The following is a 21,737-nucleotide window of genomic DNA, read 5'->3' as shown; positions in this document are numbered from 1 at the left end:
TGTCCTCTGACGGGGCTTCCTGTTTTCTGCAGAGTCCGAGGACATGTGACACTCGCTGGCAGAAAGCAGACATGCACGGGTGACAAGCCGAGTCCAGGGGACGTGGAGAACCACACACGGGTGCAGGGGTGGGGGGTATGAGCGAGCACGGCCTAAGGCTCCAAAACACACAGGTGACCTCACCCACGAAGCCAGGGATGGGCACCCCCAGCGCACATCAGCCCACGGGCCCCCTCCAAGAGGCTGGCTGCCTGTCTAGAGATCACTCCTCTCTGCTGTCCGTCATCACGCTTGTCCCCTCATTCGAAAAACCCTCACTGAGGGCCACCTGCTGTGTGCCAGGCGAAGTGCAAGGCCCCGGGGACCAGAGGAGGCCAAATCCCTGACCTCAGAGAGCTTATGTTGGAGGAAGGAAGATTTTCTTCAAGAACAGGCATGAGAAGCTGCTGCCGGGTCTTACTGGCCAATCTGTAAAATGGGTATAGCACAGTGCTCATGTGATCTACCCCCAGGGGGAACTTCCAGAGGGCGTTACAAAGAGTACCACAAAGACTTTATTTGAAAAAGAAAAATAAGCTTGCCGTCAGCCTGTAATCCCATTCTTCTCCTCTCTGGGGCTCTCAAAGCCCTTTGCCCATTTGGCTTTAACTTCCTCTCAGCTTCTCCCAGGACAGAGATCAATAATACAACTTTGATCCAAGTCCCTAGGCACCAGGAGCTCTCCCCTACAGTCATCACCAAACCACAGCCTCTCCCTCCCTAAGAGAACAGCAGGAAAGGAAATTCCACAGCTCCCCCACCAAAACAGTGTCTGACTTCTCTTTCAGGAAGTTCCTCCTAGTATCTAGCCTTCACCCTTCGTCCTGCTGATCCAGCCAACTCTTTTTGCCTTGGTCCTCACTGCCAAGACCACTTGGACACCTCTGAGCGGCTCAAGGTCTGAGACCCTAGGCTCCGTTACTTGCCGCCTTCTTCGCCGCCGCGCAGCAAGGCGCGGGAAACCCCAGGCCTTGGGTGGGGTTGGTTTAGTGCAACAACTGTGTGGGAAGAGTCCTGCCTGCCTTTGAGGTCCACAGACCAAACACAACAGCTCTGGACCAAAAGAAAAGCCATTTCCTGAGCCCCAGTCCCCAAGGGGCAGAGTTGGGAGGAGGGTCCGTCAGAAACACCGGGGGCCACGTCAGGCCGCCAGAAATTGATGCCCATCTACGTCAGGGGCCCGTCCCCATTCCTACCTCTCCTCTGGGGGTTGCGGCCACCCCTCCCGCCCCCAACAGCCCCTCCAGCCACACCCCTTCCTCTCTCCTTCCTGCCCACCAGCCTGGATTTTTCCAAAACAGAGTGCGACACAGCACACCATCCACAGACCTCTCTACACACCAGCCCTGCTGGAGGAAAACAACCATTCCGGCTGTGAGTCCTGGGCCACGGGCCAGAGACAGGAAAACAGCTCAACAAACAGGCACACCAGCACGGCACCGAGCGCAGGGCCGCAACCATGCAGCCTTGAGAGCATGCCTCCTCGCACAGGGCAGACTGCGTGGGGGCCCCCACGGCTGAGCAGGGCATGGACCAATGACCCTGGGATCACCCAACCTGGGACAGGCATCTGGGGACTTCAAACATTAGGTTTTCCCTCCTCTGCAGTACCCAGGCCGTTCTGGAATCCGCTTGCTCGCTTAGCCTTGCACACCTTCCCGGAACTAGACTAGCTAAACCCAAAGTCATGTGGTCCCTCTTCCCACATCCAGACAGGACACAACCCTTACCCACCTCGGCACGTGTTAGACACACACGAATTCATCCCAAATCAACAAACTTTTCTTCTAAAAAAAACCCTCCTGTCCCAACTAAAGGGCTACTTTCTTCCCCAGGACCAAGGTCATACTCACCAACGCGTCATAAAGTTCTTCATGATGTCTAACTTCATTCTCTCTTGCTGCAGCTTTCCCTGACAAGCTACATCTGGCCCAGGCTAAGGGTGTGGGAAGCGGCAGCACCAGGACCTGGCTTGTAAGTGTGCCCAGGCCATCAGGTAAAGGCTTTCGTTCACACATCGTGCCCTGGCCAAGGGCCGGGAGAGCCGGGACCACCAGATCCAAGCAGCAGACGCAGGCAGGGCTGGGGAAGGCACTCATCAATTCACTGAGCCTCCACCTCCTCATCTGAAAAGTGGGACCCAAGGTGCCTGGGTGGCTCAGTAGCTTAAGCATCCAACTTCAGCTCAGGTCGTGATCTCACAGTTCGTGAGTTCAAGCCCCGCATTGGGCTCTGTGCTGTCAGCATAGAAACTGCTTCGGATCCTCTGTCTCCCTCTCTCTCTGCCCCTCCTCTGCTCACACACATACACACACACACACACACACACACACACACACACACACTCTCTCTCTCTCTCTCTCTGTCTCTCTCTCTCTCAAATAAATAAACATTAAAAAAATTTTTTTTAGTGGGACCATAGCATCCACTATGAGGGGATGTCTGGGAATCACATAAATCCCAGCCCAGTTCCTGGCCCTTGGTCAAAATAACAGTAATACAAATGGCTAATACTTATTGAGCACATATTATATGCTGTGTGTGCACTACTTTGGTTCATCCTCAGCAGTAGGGACACACAAAACATTATTTCTGACCCACATCCCAGCCCCCAGAACACCACCAACTTGGACACGAGTCCGTCCCCAGTGTGTGCACTCCGTGCCCCCGGGCCCCAAGCGTACCTTGAACAGAGCCTTCCCCACTGATTTTAGAGGCATGCTCCCACTCCTTCCGGACAGGCCGGCAGCCCCAGAGACACCTCTGCCTTGCAGGGCTGGCCATGCAGGGCTGCCCCGGGGCAGTGTGGCCGTGGTGGCGGCAGGCTCCCCACACAAGGGCGGCCGCCTGCAGTGGCTGCCTCCTGCCGCCCCAGCACCTCCCTCCGGGGCCCTCCCCGCCGCGGGTCAGGCATCTGTCAGATGATAGGGCCTCACGCCATCAACAGCTCCCCTGTGCCAACCGCCAAAACCACTCCCTGTTCCTCTGAGGATCAGGGCGGGCGACCACGGAGGCCAGCACTGGGGCAAATCGTCAGACACGGGTGAGGGAGAAAGAGAAAGGCCCGACCGTGTGGGCCGTCTACCCCGGGCACGTGAGGACAAGCCCAGACACGAGCACTGCTCACGGCAGGGTCCCAGGAGAGCCCCTTCTGCCCCTCCCCGGGGTCTCTCCATTTAAGCAATCTGCACGTTGACCTTCGCCAGAACTGCAGGGCCGGAGGAGCCCAGAGGGATCAAGGGGCCCATCTTGCAGCTTCTTCCTCCAGAATCGATGGTATTGAAGCCACAGGGAAGATTGTGCGGTTTTCAAAGACACCTTTCTCCAGAGAGGCAGAGCTTGCACTTCCTCAAGGCCTGACAACCCTCTGAGAGCCCAGGAGTCCTTCTTCCCCCGTGCCCGTCGTCCCCAGGAGTCCTTCACTCCTGTCCACCATCCGTCTGCTGCAGTTCTGCCCATCCCCTGCTCACCACCGAGCCAGACCTCACAGCACGCCCTCGCTGCCGCCCTCCCCAGCCCGGAGCTCCGAGGGCTGGCAGAGTGATGAGCAAACGAGCTCTGGACCCGGCAGAGCTGGGGGCCGAGGCCAAGCCTGAGGTTCAGTGTATAAGTACCTGGGGTCTGGTCAGCACCCCTCCTCCCCAGCTGCTCAGCTGTAGCACAGAGACACCCCTGCCCATCCTTCTGGAAGGAAGGCAAGGGTTGCTCCCCTAAGGCAGGCAGCAGACATCTTCCACACCTCCAACCCCCCCGGGGCACCTCGAGCCTGGCCACATCCTTCCCTTCCCCATCTCCATACTTACGTCTTCCTCAAGGCTTTTCCGTGTGTTTCCACCCCGGAAAGCTCCTTCTCCCTGGAGATGGAGAAAAAAGGCAGTCAGAGAGGGGAGTCAAGGAAAGTAATCAAAAGGCACCCTCATTGTTCACCTCCTGGGTTTGGCAGGGGTTAGGGGAGAAGGGGGGTTGACAGAAGGGCCTCGGAGTGAACTTAGTCCGTGTGTTTTAGCATTTCCTTGTCCACTAAAGGCCCCTCAGTGTGACCCAACCCTCTCATTTGTGTCTCACAACCACGCTTATGATTTTCCTCTTCCCACTTTGTAGGTAAGAAAACTGAGGCACAGGCAGGCTCATGACTTGCCAGCGGTCACACAATGAGAAGCCTGAATGAAGGGGGCGCCTTGGGTGGCTCAGTCGGTTAAGCGTCTGACTCTTGGTTTTAGTTCAGGTCATGATCTTGAAGTTTGTAAGTTCGAGCCCAGCATCAGGCTCTGTGCTGGTGGTGCAGAGCCTGCTTGGGATTCTCTCTCTCTGCCCCTCCCCTGCTCCTATTCTCCTGCTTGATTGCTCTCTCAAAATAAATAAATAAACTTTAAAAAAAAGAAGCAGCAGCAGCTCAGATAAGGTAGGATCTGAATGCAAGCTTTCCAACTGTCAGCCCATCATCTGAATGCAAGCCTTCCAACTGTCAGCTTATTTTTATTGTGCCAGCCATGGCCAGAGGCCCCCCTCAGCTGCTAACCTCGGTTTCTGCACAGCAGGACCCACCCACTCCCTTCCCTTCCTCCTCCGTGCAGCCTTGAGGAAATCGGAAAATTGTCTGTCTTTTTGCTAAGTCAGAAAGTTCCGCTTGGAAACATCTGCCCGGCTTTCTCACATTCTACATATTTAATAAAGAACCCCACATTTAACCACCAGCCTCTCCCACCTGCCTCCCTAATTCTCTAGCAATCCATTTCTGAACACTCAAGTGATATCAGGTGCCCAGCTCCCAATGTGACCCAAAGGCCCCATCACTTCCCCCAGGTCCCCCAAGTCTACTCCAGAAAGACTACTCCCCAAACACGTCTATTCACTTTCCCCCAAATCCACCTCTGATTTCCGGGCTGTACCCAGCACCTGCCGTCACTCTCACTCACTCACCGTGTTGGCTACATTCTTCGGAGCATTCTCAGGGTTGATGGGCTGCAAAATACAGGGAGAAAACAGTGTGAGGTCTCAGGGCAAACAGCCATGGGTTGGCTCTCTCCCCAGGGCTGGTGGCCATGATGGGCAGAATGCCTCTTGAAGCAGGCCCGATGACGCAAACTCAAGGCTCAGACTTAACCTGGCTAGCCCCATGCTTGGGAGGCAGAGATTGGCAAATGAAAAATAACCTACTGGTACTAGAACCACCCAGCTCGACAAACCTCTGACTAAGGCCTGTGACTCCGTCGTGGACCCTTCCAAAAAGGACACAGAGTCAGTCATGCCTGTTCGTACATGCCAGCCACCTTCACTTCTACTGGCTCATTTATTCATGACAGAACCCAGTGAGGTGGGTCCCATTATTACCTTTGAGCCCTCACTTCACAGAAAAGGATGAGGTAAATGAGTAGCCCAAAGGCATAGACTACCACTGGCCACAACAGGATTTGAACCCCATCTTGGGACGCTGAGCTTCATGATCTTTGTGTGAAATCCCCACAGTTCAAAATGAGGTCACCCAGAGTCTTAACTCTTCTCAAAGCCCCCCACCATTAGCCCTGCTCCAAAGCTCCTCGGTCCACCCCTGTCCCTAGATCTCCTTGCTTATTCCCACATTGAGACCTTTGCTTGTGGACTGCCGACCCCTCCCCCATCCACGCTCTTTTCCAACAAGCTCTCCTCCCCTCCGAGGCCCTTCCTGAACACCCAGTAAGGAGGACTCCCTCCCACCGTGGAATTCCAATAAGCCTGCTCTCTGTGCTAGGTCTCTGGTCCTTAGGGTGTAAGTAATCTCATTGTGAGAATATGTCTTGTGAGTCTTATGCCACCTGCTTCCAAAAGACATTCAAAGCAGCATTTTTACCAATCAGGTGCCTTATCCTTCATGCTGGGGACAGGGATGTATATGTAACTGGCCACCAGTAAACGCCTGTGGACTGATCCTGTCCCTTATGCCGGTGCCACCTTTTTCCTCCCGGGACAACTAAAGGCAAACTGAAAAGTGAGCTCCTTAGACTCCCCCATACAGGAGAGAAACCTCCCAGTCCAGGTCCAGTTCCTGCCTACAGCCTCTAGCGCTCTGTTCCCCACTTAGTAAAGTGGTTCCAAGGACCCCTGAATCACACAGAAGGACGTGAGCATGACCGTGAAGGTTAGAAAGCAAGCCGTTACCAAGATGAGCAGGGACCAGCTTAGGATAGTGTCTCCGAGTGGGAAATGCCTGCCCTAACCCCATTCCTGGCAAGTGTTCACCCCTGGGAATGACAGGGGAGAGGACAGAATGACCTCTGAAAGGTTCTGGCATCAAGGAGGCGAGCTGGGCACGGAGGAAGAAAGCCAGTGGAGATCAAGGTAGCCATGCTCTTTCTGGTAATGGCCCAGTCTCCTTTTCCTCTATGGCCTGGAAGATGGGAGGCTGAGGCCAAAACTTCTTTCCAGGGGATGAAACTCCCTGAGTAGATCATGGCCAAGGCAATGTGGATGGTTGAGGGAAGATAGGGTCCAGGAAAAGAGTAAGACATGGGGAGGCAAGTCAGCTAGAGCCTCCCAGTCCCCAGGTCAGCCCGCCTGGAGTCTGAGGATGGCTCTGGAGAAGTAAAGATGCCACATTCCAGCCCAGCCCCAGCCCTCACCCAGCTCCCTCCCAGCCCCCACTCCCGGCCCACAGGCCACAGGCAGGGTCGATCTGGAAATCCCCAGGGACCCTTATCCCAGACTAACCTCTAGGAGCTGCCGGCTAACTGGGGCCAGGTTTTCCCCTCAGCCTCCCATAACCACCAGCCGCAACCAGGGGAGTCCTCGGCAGTGGTGCCCTGACCCCCCACTATTCCTTCTGGTCCAGGGCTCTGTGACACTCTTGTGGAGACTGGCTAAGCAGGAAGGCCCAGTCCTCCCTGAGCTGCTCTAGCCTCCAGGAAAGGAGGAAAACTCCAGGAGGGCTGATCTCCAGGACCTTCTATGTGCAGTCTACACTGCAGAACTGAGATCAGAATCCAGATCTCCCAACTCCAAAGCCCACACTCTTGACCAGCCTGCCTAGACAGGGGGCACAGGGGATCAGAAAGGACAGAAATGAGATAGGATGGAAAAGGTGGAGATAAAGTACCTGCCCCAGGCCCATTACAGGCCCCTAAGAGCCCCTTGTCCTGCTCTGGGTAAAAACTCCTAAGAGGCCCGACTCCAAGCAGAACAGAATGTGAGCCAGGTGGGGTGGGGATCTCAGAATCCCCTGGAGGGCTATGGACACACAGGTGGCCGGGCCCTGCCCAGAGGGTCTAATCCAGTGGCCCTATGGTAGGGCCCAAGAACGTGCATTTCTCAAAGGTTTCCGGGCCCGGGGATGACACTTTGAAAACCACAGTTCTAAGCCAACAGCATTAGCAGCCAGGGATCCCATCCTGACTTTCTCTGCCACTAACTTGTGACCTCAAGCAGGTCTCTTCGTCCTTGCCGCTCCTCAACGGGGCCACAGAGCACTATTTTGTGAGCACCGAATGAGAGGGAGCACATTAAGCACTTAGAACAGGGCCTGGCACTTAGGAAGCTCTCAATAAATGTTAGCTGTTACTTATCGTCTCCACCCTGCACATTCCCAAGGCCCACCCCCCACCCCGCCTTGACCCCCCCCCCCCCCCCCCCCGCTTCACCCCTCCCCAGTCCGGCACGATGTAAACCAGGGAGACGAGTCAATATTAGAAACCACAGGCCTCAGCACTGCAAGAGAAACTTCCCTCCTGGCCAGCAAAATCCTCTGAGCACCAGCCCCTCTGCCCCCACCCTTTCCCCGTGCCAGCTGGAGGGCGGCCACAGGGCCAGCCATCAGATGCCTTCAACTTACTGGTCAAGATGCTTTCTGAAAAGATAAAAATTTCCAAAAACCCCTCCCGAGCTCAACACCCAGGGTTTCCCTGCAGTGTTTACAAACACGGCCCAGCATGTGGAGCTCCCCGCCCCTCTCTCTTGCACCACAGTCCTCCCAGGACCGCCAGCTCTGGGGCTTCTGGGAATAAAAAAGGCAAAGGATAAGGAGCACATGGGCACGGTCTCCCTGAGGCTGCCCCTGACCCAGGCCCCTGGCTATGCTGTAGGGAAGCTTCCGGAGCCCCCCGAACTGTGGGCCCTGAGCTGGCAGACCCAGACCTCCAATGGCCAGAGAGACCCACTCTGTCCGGGCTGTCTACCCACCTTCGGCCCAGAGGGACACACACCCACTCAAACACGTACTTTCTCCCCATTCCGTGGCTTAGTTTTCTTCTTAGAACCCCCCACTCTCCAACACACTATGTATTTTACTTGCTTATCTCATTTAGGGTCTCCCTTCCCCACTACAAGGTAAGTCCCCAGAGCCCCCAGAGCCTGGGACTGGGCTTGGCACATTGTAGGCCCTCAGCAAATACCAACTGAGTTAACCAAGAGAGCCCCTCCCCGTCTTTCCTGGCCCCTTGACCATGCTCATTCCTGACGGTGAGGCTGGTACCCCCAGACCTCCTGGAGCCAAGCTCTCTAACCTCTATCTTTGTTTAGATTTGGGCCAGGACCTTTCTAAACACACACACACAGACACACACACACAGACACACACACACACACACCATTTGCACACCACTTCTCAGAACACCAACTCTGAAAAGGACCTCAGACACCATCTCTTCCCTCCCTGTGTCACAGATGGGGAAACTGAGGTGCAGAGAGATAGGAGTCACCCGGCCTCTCACAGGGAGGTCCACGGCACCCAGGTCTCTAGAGCCCACCTCTGAGCTCACCTGGCTGTCCCTCACCCCTGCAACCTGCAGGCAGCATTAGCAGGATGCCTCCCTGAGGGCTCTCCCCTACCTTCCCCCTGAGGCTTGGCTGCAGAAACAGGGAGGGCATTCCCTCCTGTGGCCCCACCCCTACGAAATCCCTGCACAAAATCTAGATCCTGAGGACTCCAGGCTTTCCAAAGCTGAGGGCAGCCAGGTGGTGGCCCAGCCAGGGCTCTCCCGGAATCCTCCTTGCCCCCAGGCAGGACAACTCCAAGCACGTGGCAGGGTTTGGACCTGGTGTCACTTGATGGCCAAGCCTCACCCTTCACAGATCACCCTGCTCTAAGGTCCTAAACTCGGAAGTCTGCAGCGAGGCAAGGACGAGGGTGAGGAGCTCGGGGCAGAAAATGTAAGGTGGTGTTCACTCCCAGGCTGCTCAACACGCACCTACACGCCCCGAGAGCAATATGCCTCCTCACATCTTCCCCCCTGCCTGCCTCACTCGCCTTGCCTCTTCCTGGCCCTGTCTGGGGATGCCGTTTCACAACACACATAACACAATGACAACAATTGTTCATTGAGTGCTAATGATCTGGGTGTAGGATCAGGTTCTTGACTTTCACCATCATCAGTCCTCATCACCGCCCCGTGAGGTCAGCAGGGACCCCGTTTTGCAGTGGAAGAAGGTCCAGGAAATTCAGGATTCATTGTCCAACGCTGCACGACAGGTAGGAAGCAGAGCTGGTATTTGAACCGGGTTCTCTCACCATCCCTCAGGTTCTAGCTCCTCCCCAGGGCAATGATCGTCACTCCCTGCGAGTTCCACTCAATCAACTGCCCTCCCACTGGGGACCCAGCTTTCTGTGACTTAACGATTAATTGTCTCAGACCCTCAGGAAGAAGAGACTCCTTCGATGCACTGTCATAGGAAGAGGAGGAAATGGGCTGCAGTGGGAGACACTGAGATCAGACATTAGAGAGAACTTCCTGAATGCGAGGGGTTGTGAACCACGGGGCAGATAAGGGAAACTGCACATCCTCTCAAGCTTTTTTTGCCCAAAAAAAAAAAAAACCCACGCACGCCCTCTCCATGCACGCATACCCACCCTTGACTGTGTGGGCCCGTGGGGAAGATGCCCAGGGGCTCATGCGGTATATACTGGTGGCCTCAGGGAGGGTGGGTTGGGGAAAAAATGTTATCTGTGGGCTGCTTGTGGAGGAAGGAAAAGGCAAGGGCCAGTGGGGGGAGGCGGGTAGATGCCCAGGCCCAGGGCTGGGGGGAGGGGTCTGGCACAGAATGCAGACTCAGCCTCCGGAGGAACATTCTGTCCAGAAATTCCTCACACCCTCCTCCCTTCCACCCCTTCAGCCCTCCCCACTCTTGCCCCCTGGGAGGCCTGGAATCCAGGCAGTTTTTCAGGCCAAAAAGACCCCATGACATCACATCTACGGCCATGGCAACGTTCTGTGAGGTCATAGGCAGCACTGCCTATCAGGGGTAAGGGGAGCTGGTGGGAGCTGGCAGGTAGGGCCCAAGGGGGGCTGGGGGGCCCTCAGCCCATAGGACCCCCAGAAGCTTATTCCAGGCTTACTAGTTCCGTTCCAGAAATAGATCCCTAAGCAGATGAAGGGAGGGGCTGGGAGCAAAAGGGAAGAAGGTCAGTGCCATTTCCGGGGCACTTAGCAGGGGCGCGGCTGGGACGGCACCTTCCAGAACCCACAGGCCCAGGGCTGGGCTCAGGACCGTCACACAGGGGCACACCAGGCAGCGGCCGCACGGTTTGCTCCAACACCCTTTTGGCAGATGCAGAAGCCGAGTGTCCGGGAGGCAGGCCGGCTCCAGGTGAGTTCGGGTCTTCACCTCAAAGCCTGTGTTGGCCCCTCACCCTTCGTGTTAAACACCACTGTCCTGGGAAGGGGGAGCCACCGGGGTTGGGCACCAGCACTGGACGCAGGGAGCTGGAGAGAGGGTGCAGAACAAGCAGGGCTCTGGGCCTGGCTAGGGTAGGGGGGAGGCCGGCAGCCTGGCTGCCCGCAGTGTTTGGGTGAAGTCACTCCAGGGGTGACATCCTCTCCTGGGCGGGCCTGGGCCACCAGAGAAAAAGAACAGGCTGGGTGTGATGAAATGGAATGTGATGCCTGATTTTCCCTGCACCCCCCGGGAGGGGTCCGGGCAAGCCCACTCCTGTCCTCCGGCCGGCCCCAGTTTACCTGGAGGGACCCAGCGCACAGCTCCCAGCTGAGAGGGGGCAGCAGCAGGGGCGGGATGAGCTCACCTGGCCAGGCCAGGGGGGAATATCCCCCCACACCTCTTACCTCTCCCCCCACCCCCGCTCCATCCACCCTAGATGCTGGAAGTCCACTCTTCCCTTCATCCCTGCCCCTCTGGGCATTCTTGTCCAAAGCCTCTTGGTCCCCACTGAGCACCTGCGCCAGCCGCTGGAGCACCCAGCCCTCCCCCCGCAGTCCTGTCATCACCCAACCACACCCCACAGCTGGCAGCAGGCTCTCTCAGATCCAGCCTTGGGTCACTTCCCCACCCAAGGACCCATAATGGCCCTACTGCTTGGCTCATCAAGTTCAAGTTCCCCTGCCTGGCTTGTAGACTCTTCCCTCATCTGGCCCCTTCCTCCACACAGGGCAGGTTTGTTCTGTCTCCATTCCTGCACTCAACCAGTTCCACCAGCATGCCCAGCCAGAGCCACCAACCAAAATGGAACAGGATTGTCTGGCCCCATTTTCCCCACCCCACTCCCATCCCCCACCCAGCAAGGGCAGACTGGTCAAAAACATTTGCCCTGGATTTGCTCTGGCTCCCAACGGGCTCAGTAACTCACGCCAAGGGTCTACCCGCTCTCCATTGCAGCTCTCCCTCCTCCTTCTCACCTCTCTTCCATTTGCTCAAATCTTAAACTGGACCTGGAACAGGAGACGGACTTCCTCAACTACCACAGCACAAACTGACTACTTCCTTTCCTGACTCCCAAGGCTACCGCTGGTCAGACCCCTGCTCCCAGGAGGGCATTAATTCGTTTCCACCTGATCCTTCCATCTCCCTCCCCCACTGAACACGGCCCCCGAGTGCAGGGCCCTACTTGGCCTCTCCTAGTAGTGGTCCCAGGGGGGATGGTCAGCACATTAGCAGACGCCTTGACCTCCAGGAGCCATATCCCTCCCCAGCCCAGTACCTCCACCAGGCAGTCCCCAGAGCAGGAGCCTGCTGCCAGCACCCTCCTGACACCTACAGGGTTCAGTGAGTCTGGGTCCCGCAATAGACAGTGACTCTCCCAGGCAGCACCACTGGGCCACTTTAGGTATTAGAAAGCTCCTCTTTACATCCAAGTCTCCTCCTCTCCCTAAGAGCCTCCACCTACTAGGTTCTACTGCGGAGAGAACAGAAAGCAAGCTGTCCTTCCTCTTGTTCTTCCTCCCATTCTGCACCGGCTCCATATTCTAACCTCTCCAGACCGCGCAGCCCTATTGCACAGATTGAGATTTTCAGCCTCCCTCACCATTCTGGGAATCTTTTTGGAATGCAATGCCCTGAATTTGCTCTCTTCTTTAAAACCCAAGGCTCCATGTGTGTCCCTCTCTCTCTGCCCCTCCCCTGTGCATGCTCGGTCTCTCAAAAATAAACATTAAAAAAAATTAAAAAAAAAAAAAACCCAAGGCTCAGTGGGGCTCATCTCTCACGACATTGTTCTGCATTCTAGAATCTCCCAAGGTGGCCGGTCACCCATGGCACACAGTGCTACAAAATGAGGTCTCATCAAGAGACTGGCGTTCAAACTGAAGTGACTCATAGCCACTCTCCTTAATGGAGCGCAAGATGGCAGCGCCGGAGCTGAGGGTTCCGCGCACTTCTCTGGAACTGATTCACATCACATCCGCCTCTTCTTCCGTGAGGCAGCGCAGTGCCTCTTTGCCTTGCATCCGATCCTCAGGAAAGTCACCTGAAAATCTCGGGACCACCACCTCACGCCCCCCAGGCTGGCTGATATCAAGAAAACAGCATTAGTCACAAGAGTTAAAACATGGAGGAAGCTCGAATGTCCACTGACGGAGGAATGGGTAAGCAAATTGTGACACATGTACAATGGAACGTTATTCAGCCTTGAAGAGGAAGGACATTGTGACATCCCAGCAGGGCCTTGAGGACATCCTGCTAAGAGAAACATGCCAGCCACAAAAGGACACATATTATATGATTCCACTTACATGAGTCACTTGGGTGGTCAAATTCATAGAGATACGAAGTAGAATTGTGGTTTGCAGGGATTGGGGAAGGGGAGGGGGACATTCTGTTTAATGGGTAGAGTTTTGTTTTACGAGAGTTCTGGAGATAGACGGGTGACAGTGGACCAGACTGGAATGCGCTTAACACCACTGACTGCACTCGAAAATGGTTAAGATAGTAAATTTTATGTTCTGTGTGTTTTACCACAATAAAAAAAAAATAATAAAAAACAGGGATGCCTGGGGGGCTCAGTCAGTTAAGCTTCCAACTTCAGCTCAGGTCATGATCTCACCTTTGTGAGTTCGAGCCCCGCGTGAGGCTCTGTCCTGACAGTTCAGAGCCTGGAGCCTGCTTCCGATTCTGTGTCTCCCTCTCTCTCTTCCCCTCCCCGCTCATGCTCTGTCTCCCTCAGTCTTAAAAATAAAATAAAACATTAAAACAAAATTTTAAAAGACAAAACAAAAAATAAAGTCAAAAAATATTTTTTCAGGGCCTACCTGGACTGAATGGTGTTAAAGTCCTCTCATTCCTGTGGCTCCATGCCACCCAACCCTACCCGCCTTCTAGAAGCCTGGCACTGTGGCAGAAAAGAACTTGAAGCCCCAGCATTAAAACAGCACCTGGCCCAAAGTGGGTGCTCAGGAAATGTTTGTTGGTAGGATGGATGGGCAGAATAATGGAGGGACAGACCCTTCTCGAAATCTCAGATCCCTTGGCAAACAGGCTACATAGGTAGAATGGTGGTTGGCACTGTTTAGGAAAAGAAATCCCAAAGTCTGAAACTAATGTAACATTGTATGTCACCTTCACGCCATATAAATGAAGGAAGGGAGGGGGAAGGGAGGGAAAGGGGAAGGGAAGGGAACCCCAGAAAAGTCCCCCTGGCTGCATCAAGCATTTCTATCAGCAGAAAGTATCTAGGGGGTCCTGGGGAGAAAGCAGAACCAGGAACTAAAACCCCACTCCAGGGGTGCCTGGGTGGCTGAGTTGGTGGGGCGTCTGATCTTTGATTTCAGCTCATGTCATAATCTCCTGGTGCACAGGATCAAGCCTCAAGCTGGGTTCTGTGCTAACAGCTTGGAGCCTGCTAGGGATTCTCTCTTCCTCTCTCTCTGCACCTCTGCTGCTCACATGCTCTCTCTCAAAATAAATAAACCTTAAAAAATAAAAAAATAAAACCTCACTCCTGACCCAGCTCCCTCCACGGCGGTGTGACCATGAACAAGTCACCTAGCCTTTCTGATTCTTCCTCTGCGCGGTGTGCTCCTCCTGCCTACCCAGGCTGGTCTCATACTTGTCCGGCAGTGCCCAGACTTTCACACAACTCACTGGGCGCTCCCAATGGCCCAATGGCAGGGTAAGGGCTTCGAAAACCACAGGTGCCATGCGAGTGAATGACGTTTGTCAGTACTGATGGTCAGGAGGGTGACTACTGGGTTAAAATCCCACCCCCCCCCCTTTGAATAGCTCTGTGGACTTAGGTCTCAGTTCCTTGTCTGCAACACTGGGATAATCACAGCATCATCCTTGCTGCGTTGTCATGAAGAATAAATGAGTTTATTTTTGTAAAGCTTTCAGAACGATATTTGGCAAATAGAAAGTTCCATATGAGGGCTAACATTGAACTACCACTTTGATTGCCATGATGGGCGAGTCCAGCCTGGGATTCCCAGTGCCCCATTCACCTCTTCCCCCCCACCCCCAACTCCCCTACCTGACCTCCAATCATTCCACTAGGCCATTCTGAGCACCTGCCAGGGGCTGGTCTGTGTGAGGAGAAGCACTGCACACCCATCTTCCGCCAGCCCAGGTCTCCCGGGTGCCAGGCTGCGTGTACACAAGGGCTTACCCTCTAGCAGACCTTGGTGGCCACTCTACTTGGCTACCACCCTCGGGAAATTCCTTTTGACTCTTATTTTTCAGAAGTTGAGAAGAGCTGCTTCAGCAATTTCCAAGGATCAGGAGTGTCCGTGGCAAACAAGCCCTCTCCCCTCTTCATCCTGCCCCCACCGACAGACCCCACAGGAGGGAGGTGACCCCAGGACCCTTCTACTCAAGGCCTTGGGCAACATCTGTTGAGTAAGATGAAAACACGGGTTGAAGATTAAGCCACTTTGCCCTGGCTGGCCTGGCACTGGCTGGGAAATGTGTCTGGCAGGCAGAGGCAGGGCAGAAATCCTGTGCCCAGGGTGCGAGCTCTCAACCCCAGGAAGTGGGGGGGCAGGGAGAGGGGAAGGGGTGCAGATCTCAGCAGGATGGGTGAGAAGGCCAGAGGGAGAGCAGGGCCCAACTGAGACATGGAGAAAACACCACAGACAGACAGACATACAGGGTGCGAGGCACAAGGGAAGGGGGCAGGGAGGCCAGAGACCAGCCCTGCGGAGGCTGAAGGAGAGGCAGCAAATGGAAAAGGAAGGAAAAAATACATCCCGCCCTTTCCTCCCTCTTGTGAACCTGCTCAAAGCACTTGCCTCGCCTGCCTTGAGGAAACAGGTGCTGAGTGCTCTCTGGGGGAGGCCAAACTTTCTCCCGGCTCTCCCCTGGGCTACTTTCACACTCCCTGGGACAGCAGGAGAGATTCCAGCAAGAGCTCAGCCCCCCTAATAGACCCCCACCCAGCAGCAGCCTTGCTTACTGAGCACCTAATGTGCACCAGGCATCCGGCCACTAGCCTTCCTCCTAGCCACTCAGTGAACACGTACTGAGCACCTACTACGTGCCGGAATACAGCAGTGGACACAACAGATAAAAACCCCTTGTCGACATACAGCTTACATGCCAGTATGAGGGGGTCTTGCAAGACGCCCAGTGGACCACCCGGTGATACATGGAGGGACACAGAAAGCAGGAAGGGGAGACAGGGCTGCTGGGGGAAGGGATAGCTCACGCTTGTGGGCAGATCTGAGGGAGGGAAAGCGCCCTGAAGGCTCTAAAGCCCTACAGCAGCATCACGCCTGGTGTGTTCAAGGAGCAGCAAGAAGACAAGGTATCTGGAGCAGAGTCAGCAAAGGAAAGAGCTTCTAGAAGGAAGTGAGGGCAAAGAGGAAACCCATCATGGAGGCCGCGTACAGGCCAATGCTGGACTTGTATGCAAATCAAGTGGGTAGCCACTGGAGGGCCCTGAATCCAGATTAATTACTTACATTCTGCCGCCTTTATTCTCCTAAATCTTATGCAGTAGCTGCTCTTACCAAATCCCAATGTGCAGAGGGGAAACTGAGATCCAGAGAGGTTAAGCAGTGTGTCCAAGGTCACATACCACAGACTAGGGAGCCAGGATCCAAAGGGGGGTCGTCTCCCCCCTCACTCTTCACCAGTGCTGGGGAGGGGGACGGGATGTGCTGACTCAGATGGGGGCCCTCTGAAAGCACAATCTGGTGTCCCAGTGGCTCCACCACCGGGTGACTGACCCAACCTCCAGGAAGGGCAGAGCCCCCTGCACAGCTGGGGCACATCACCCTGAAGGAAGACTCCCCAGCCTCACTCAGGTAGGAGGTCCTTCTGGTATCTGCCATTCCTTCCAGCTAGAATGCCAACCTCTTCCCTTTTGTCCCAACCCCTGACCCCTTCCTCACATAAACAAAGCTCACAAGACTCCAAATGGCCAAGAATCTGGCTTCTGCCCCAAGATCCCTAAAGCCCAGACCCCCTAGCTGTCCTAGACCAGCCAAGGACATTCTGTTCTCAGAGGCGAGGTGGTGGCAGTTGGGTTGAAATGATGAGGGTTATGCTCCTCCTCCCACTCCCGGCCCGCCATGGTGACCCTCAGCAATCCCAGGGAGACCTCTCTCTGGCCGCTGCAGACCAGGCCTGCACTCTGGCCTCCTCACCACTACCACCACCACCCCACCCCCGCCCTGTAGCACCTCACCCCTGCTGTTGTCAGATGACCTGCGACTGCGCTCTGTGTGAATAACACTGCACATCTGGAGTGGCAACAGCTGGGCAGAGCTGAGGCCCAGGAGCGCTTGACCAGGGGGGACCAGAGGGGAGGGGGCGGCTGCTACAGAGAAAGGGAACAGCTGGGCAGGGCCTGGGCCTCGGGTGCAGAGGGCAAGAGCGATGCCAAGGGTCCGAGGTGTCTGAGACACAAGCACTCCTACAAACTTGATTTCATCCCTTCAATGACCCTCGGGGGTTGCGGGGGGGACACTTCTCAGCACTGAGAAAGCCTTGGGAACAGCTCTTTAACAGAAAGGGAAACTGGGGGTCCAGAAGAGGGAGGGACTGGTCCACTGTCACTTGGCAAATGGGAATTAGAGGGATAATGGCCTGAGATTCCAGTATCCAGGCTGAGCGAGTATGCAGATATCTGGGACAGCCTGGGTCTGAGGGACACCCTCCCCCAGAACCCCACCCACACCAGGGTCACCACAGGCTCCTCTGCACCAGCAAATCTGACAGTGCCCACCAGGACCCTCCGTGACACACCCTACACGCACGTGCACACACCTGTATGGTGCAGACCCCTCCCCCTCCAGCCTCCAGGGCCCTGCCTGCCTCCAGCACTGGGCTGGCGAACAGGGGCCCTTCCAGGGTGAAGAGGCACCGAGAGGACAGGGAGGAAAAGTTCCCAGTGTTCCAAATCAGCCCAGCTGGGATCAGTCTGGAACAGGCTCCCCTCCACAGCCCACAACTCATATGAGTCCTGCCCCTGTCCGTACTTTTCTGGAAGCCTAATGAGGAAGGGAGGGGAGGGGGGAGACAGGGCAGAAAAGCGGAGTCAGCCAAGGAGCTTGGAGGTGGACCAAGCCACCTGAACTGAGCACCTGTCCAAGCAGGTGATCTCCGTGGGTCATGCCTCCCATCGCCCTTCCTCCAGCCAAAGGGTACCTGACCCCAGACCAGGCAGGTAGAAGGAGATGCCACCCACTGGTCCTAGAAACACCAGAACAACAGGCACCTGGCCAGGCCTGAGAGACAGGCAAGATGCCCTTTTATGGGTTTTTCCAAGGACTTAAGTCTCAAATTGAAATCAGAGGCCCTGCATCTCATCAGAAGGGGCCTCCTGACTCATTTCCTCCCAGTCCGGCTTCAGCCTCGGGAAGTGTCCCCCTCCGCCTCCTCCCCCAATTGCCCAGCACCCTCGGGGGCTATCAGCATGCTTAGCTCTAAAGGCGGCTGTAACCAAGGAGCTGAGGGAAGAGGAGGAGAGACCAGCAGAGTAGGGAAGGGACTGTCACTCACCACCAGTTCATGGTTGGATGGAGGAATACAGGGGGCCGCCACCTGTGGAGGCACAGAGAAAGGGCAAGGTTAGCATCTTTCATCCCCATAGAAAACCAGGGCCTCCTGAGATCATTCCATGGCTCCACCTCCACGCTAGATACCCCTTCCCTCAACCCAACACAATGACAATCCCCAGCTCGAGAGGCCATCAGAAGCCTGTGCAGTAACATGGGAAAATCTGAGGCAATAACGCTGAGTAGAGGAGGCGCGGCAGAAGGCAAACCCGAAATGTGCGTCACAATTATTCAATTCTGTAGAAATATATGCAGAAAACTGGAGGTCAGTACACCAGGATTGATAACAGTAGGTGAAGGTTATAAGAATAAGGATTTTTTGTTTGTTTGTTTTGCTCTATGTTCTACGGTATGCTAAGATTTGTTTCAAATTTTTAGAAAAATACGTTTAAGACCTCTAAGAAAGGAGCTTCTCCCCAATGCTCATCTCACCCCCAAATGGCAGTGTCCGGGGTCCCCTCGGCATGTGGAGAGCAGGCTGGTGAAGTGCCTCTGCCAGCTCTCCCCAAGAAAGCCTTGAGGGGTGAAAGCACCCTCTGTGGGCAAACAACTATTTTTAACATCATCATCATTTTCATCTCTGCTGGAGGGCGGGGGGGAGGCAACTTGGGCCTCCAGACAGAGGGAGAGGGAGGGAGGGCTGCATTTCTCCCTTCCCTGAGATAACACCGCCCCCCCCAACCCAGACAGGGCAGCCAAAACCACTGCCTTGACAATTAGCAGGGCCCTTTATCAGAGACGCAGTGTGTTCTTTTTTTTCTAGCCAGGACACGTTTTTCTTGGAGCTCATACCTCAATCTTGGTTCCAATTCCCAACCCAAGGGGCCCATAGAGAGGGGACTGGGGGGAGGCTCTCCCTCGGGCATGAGGGTGTCTGGGCACAAGCCCTGGATCGCCAAAGTGGGGGCTCCTGCCTCCTCACACAGTGGGCCTGCCCCCGCCACCACCCCAGGGAAGCAACACGGTGACAGCCTAGGCCCGGCTGGACCTGGCTGTTCACAAGAAGCCACCATCCGCCGGGCCCTCCCTCCACCTGGCCCAGTCTGTCCTCCGAGCAGCTCAAGGGATCCCCAGCCATGACAACGCCAGCCCAGAAGGGGACAACACGCACATGATGGTGTGCCCTGAGCTCTGCAAGAGGTGGAGAAGCTGAGAGTTTAGCATCCCTGGGTTCTTGACCCAGTCCTGCTACAGGTTTCCTGCCCAACTCATTCTCCAGCAAGAAAGGCTGAGCTGAGTCTCAGCATCTGTCACCCTGCACTCAGCATTACTCTGAGACTCTTGAGAGACTCATCTATGACCCCAAACAAGGGAACAAGAGCTAACACCTGCTGAATGTGGACCATAGAAATGACAGGCATTATTATCAATCTTGACATACATTGATTCATTGAGTCCTTCCAACAACCCAATAAGGTAGGTACTATTATATCTTCAGTTGAGGTGCAGGGGGCACAGAGAGGTTACACAGCTTGCCCAAGGTCACACAGCTGATAAGTGCTCAAGAGCTGAACCCAGGCATTCTGATTCCTAAAATGAAATGTGAAGGGGAACTCATCCCCTGTGTTTAAGAGAACAAGGAAACATGCGGGGAAACGTTCCCACAAGTTCAGGGTTCTTTACACACACCAGCATGGAGCCATGAGTGACTTTTTAGAAGTTTTGGGGAGGGAGTACAGGGCCTGGAGTGGGGTGGAGGATGCCAGGAGAACAGTCTGGAAAGCAAGGGAAGGTCCCAGAGGTGACTGTGACCTGCTGGGCTCCCTGCCTGCCCCACCCACCAGACAAGGTCTCAGTTATGGGGGGACCCTGGTGTCCCCATCAGGCACTTCAGGGCAGGAGACCTGCATCTAGCAGTGGCCCCCTCCCTGTCTCCTCCCACCCCCAACCCCACTCAGGGGTTGCAGGCTTCAACCTCCCAGGGTCAGGTCCCCAGTGTCTCCTCTCCCACCGCTCTGTATTTTACGGGTCCCTCGGGCCATGAGCGGGAGCAGGTGCCATCCACAGGACAGTGCCCTGCTCTGCTCCCTCCTTCCAAGCTGGAGCTGGGGCAGGGCTGGGAGCCTGATGGAGGACCATGCTGCGGGCTGGGGCCACAGCAACCCAGACCTGGGCAAGTCCCATCCACAGCCACCATCTCCCATGCCACAGCACGAGGAGATTCCTAGTCTCCCATTCGGGGACCGAGGATCGAGGGAGAGGTTATGGGTACTTTTAAAACAGGCGAAGAATGGACAGTATCCTCTGAAACAGTGGGAGGGTCTCTCTCCTAGAAACATCCTAAGGCGGTAGAAATAATGGAGGTCCAGGTGTCCCGACCCCAGGTCTCTGCCCCGCTTCCCCTGAGGTAGAGCCACCCTCTAAGGACTCAGATCTGAGGGGAATCTGCAGACCCCCAGCCAGGGGGCCTGAGGCCTGGGTGTCCCTCGTGGCCTGTGCCCCCCAGCAGCCTCCTCCGCCTGCCACCCACAGCCGTGCATTCCAGGCCAGCCAGCCGGCCAGCCCACTAACTTTGTTGTGTGTTTCAATGTTTCTTGTCTCTCTCTCCATTTTTTTTTTTTTGTAAGCAGAGAAATGTTTCCTTAAAAGGCTCTCTCCTTCCCTCCGGCACCCTGGCCCCTGGCCACCCTCTCAGGAGCCTGGAATGTGCCAGGGAGAGCCAGGGCCCCCTGCCACTCTGTGGCCCGTGCCTCCGGCCCCACACTCCGGGTGTCAGCACTGACCACTCCCACTGCCCCTTAGGGACCGAAGCTAGGAACCGTCTCTCTGCAGAGGGGGCAGACTCTGGGGTGTCCGCAGAGACTCTAAGTCCCAGCCCTGTCCTATACCCACTGCCCTGGCACGGGCAGTGCAGGATTCCAGGGCTCAGCCCCAGGAGGTCAGCCTCAGGTAAGCCTCCTCCCCCAGTGCACCTCCAAAACCCCATCTACACAGTGGGGACTGAGCGGACCCCATGTGCCATCTTTCCACACTTTTAAAGAGAACAAACAATACAAGCAGCAGTTGCAAATGCTCCCAGGACACTTGCTATATACCAGGCACTGTCCTTCATACTCTGTATAAATTAACGCATTCATTCCCACACCAAGCTTCAACACCCCGTTTTAGGGACAAGGAGGCTGAGGCACAGGGAGGTTAACAACTATCCGATAGAGGAGGCAGGATGCGAACCCAGGAGTCTGGCTCCAGCTCAAGATGTGCTCCTGCCCCGTCTCCTAGGCCCATCTCCTGTGACTGCTGATGTCCACGCAGCCACAGTCAACAAGAGTGACGGAAAGCCAGAAAGCTTGGGGAATGTGGTTGTCTGTCTGCTACTGACCCAAGCTCTTTCCTTGGACTCATTTTGATCTTAATAAAAAGGAAAAAAAATGGATGGGGCACCTGGCTGGTTCAGTTGGTTAAGCAACCAACTCTTGATTTCAGCTCAGGTCATGATCTCACAGTTTGTGAGTTTGAGCCCTGTGTCCGGCTCTGTGCTGACCATGCAGAGCCTGCTTGGGATTCTCTGTC

The 21,737-nt window shown here is 55.4% G+C and overlaps 1 protein-coding gene and 1 long non-coding RNA gene across 15 annotated transcripts in view; one reads left to right on the top strand and one right to left on the bottom strand.

Moving 5' to 3' along the window:
* The window catches only part of TNS1 (tensin 1), a 184,503-nt gene that overhangs the window by 94,026 nt on the left and 68,740 nt on the right, over positions 1-21,737 (bottom strand). For 11 of the 12 annotated variants that reach the window (XM_029933858.1, XM_029933861.1, XM_029933859.1 and 8 more), the window contains 3 exons: positions 18,172-18,213; positions 4,960-5,001; positions 3,843-3,893 (listed from right to left, as the gene is read on the bottom strand). Coding sequence is in view for 1 of the 12 variants with exons in the window: in XM_029933869.1 (XP_029789729.1) it covers positions 2,724-2,759 (36 nt within the window). In the remaining 11 variants the exon portion in view is untranslated. Of the gene's footprint in view, positions 1-2,723; positions 2,891-3,842; positions 3,894-4,959; positions 5,002-18,171; positions 18,214-21,737 lie in introns of those variants that run through there. The other variant, XM_029933869.1, reaches the window with a different exon arrangement.
* On the top strand, positions 10,255-21,600 carry LOC115287444. Of its 3 annotated transcripts, none has more exons than XR_003906479.1 (4): positions 10,255-10,590; positions 12,461-12,818; positions 14,908-15,063; positions 21,336-21,600. It is a non-coding gene; the product is annotated as an uncharacterized LOC115287444 (long non-coding RNA). The 3 variants fall into 3 exon arrangements; XR_003906477.1 differs by lacking the exon at positions 21,336-21,600 and adding an exon at positions 15,953-16,128; XR_003906478.1 differs by lacking the exon at positions 21,336-21,600 and adding an exon at positions 15,931-16,128.

This window comes from Suricata suricatta, chromosome 3 (genome assembly GCF_006229205.1).
Source record: "Suricata suricatta isolate VVHF042 chromosome 3, meerkat_22Aug2017_6uvM2_HiC, whole genome shotgun sequence".
Lineage (NCBI taxonomy): Eukaryota > Metazoa > Chordata > Mammalia > Carnivora > Herpestidae > Suricata > Suricata suricatta.
The sequence above is the reverse complement of the archived record's forward strand: the minus strand, read 5'-3'. Positions and strand labels throughout refer to the sequence as shown.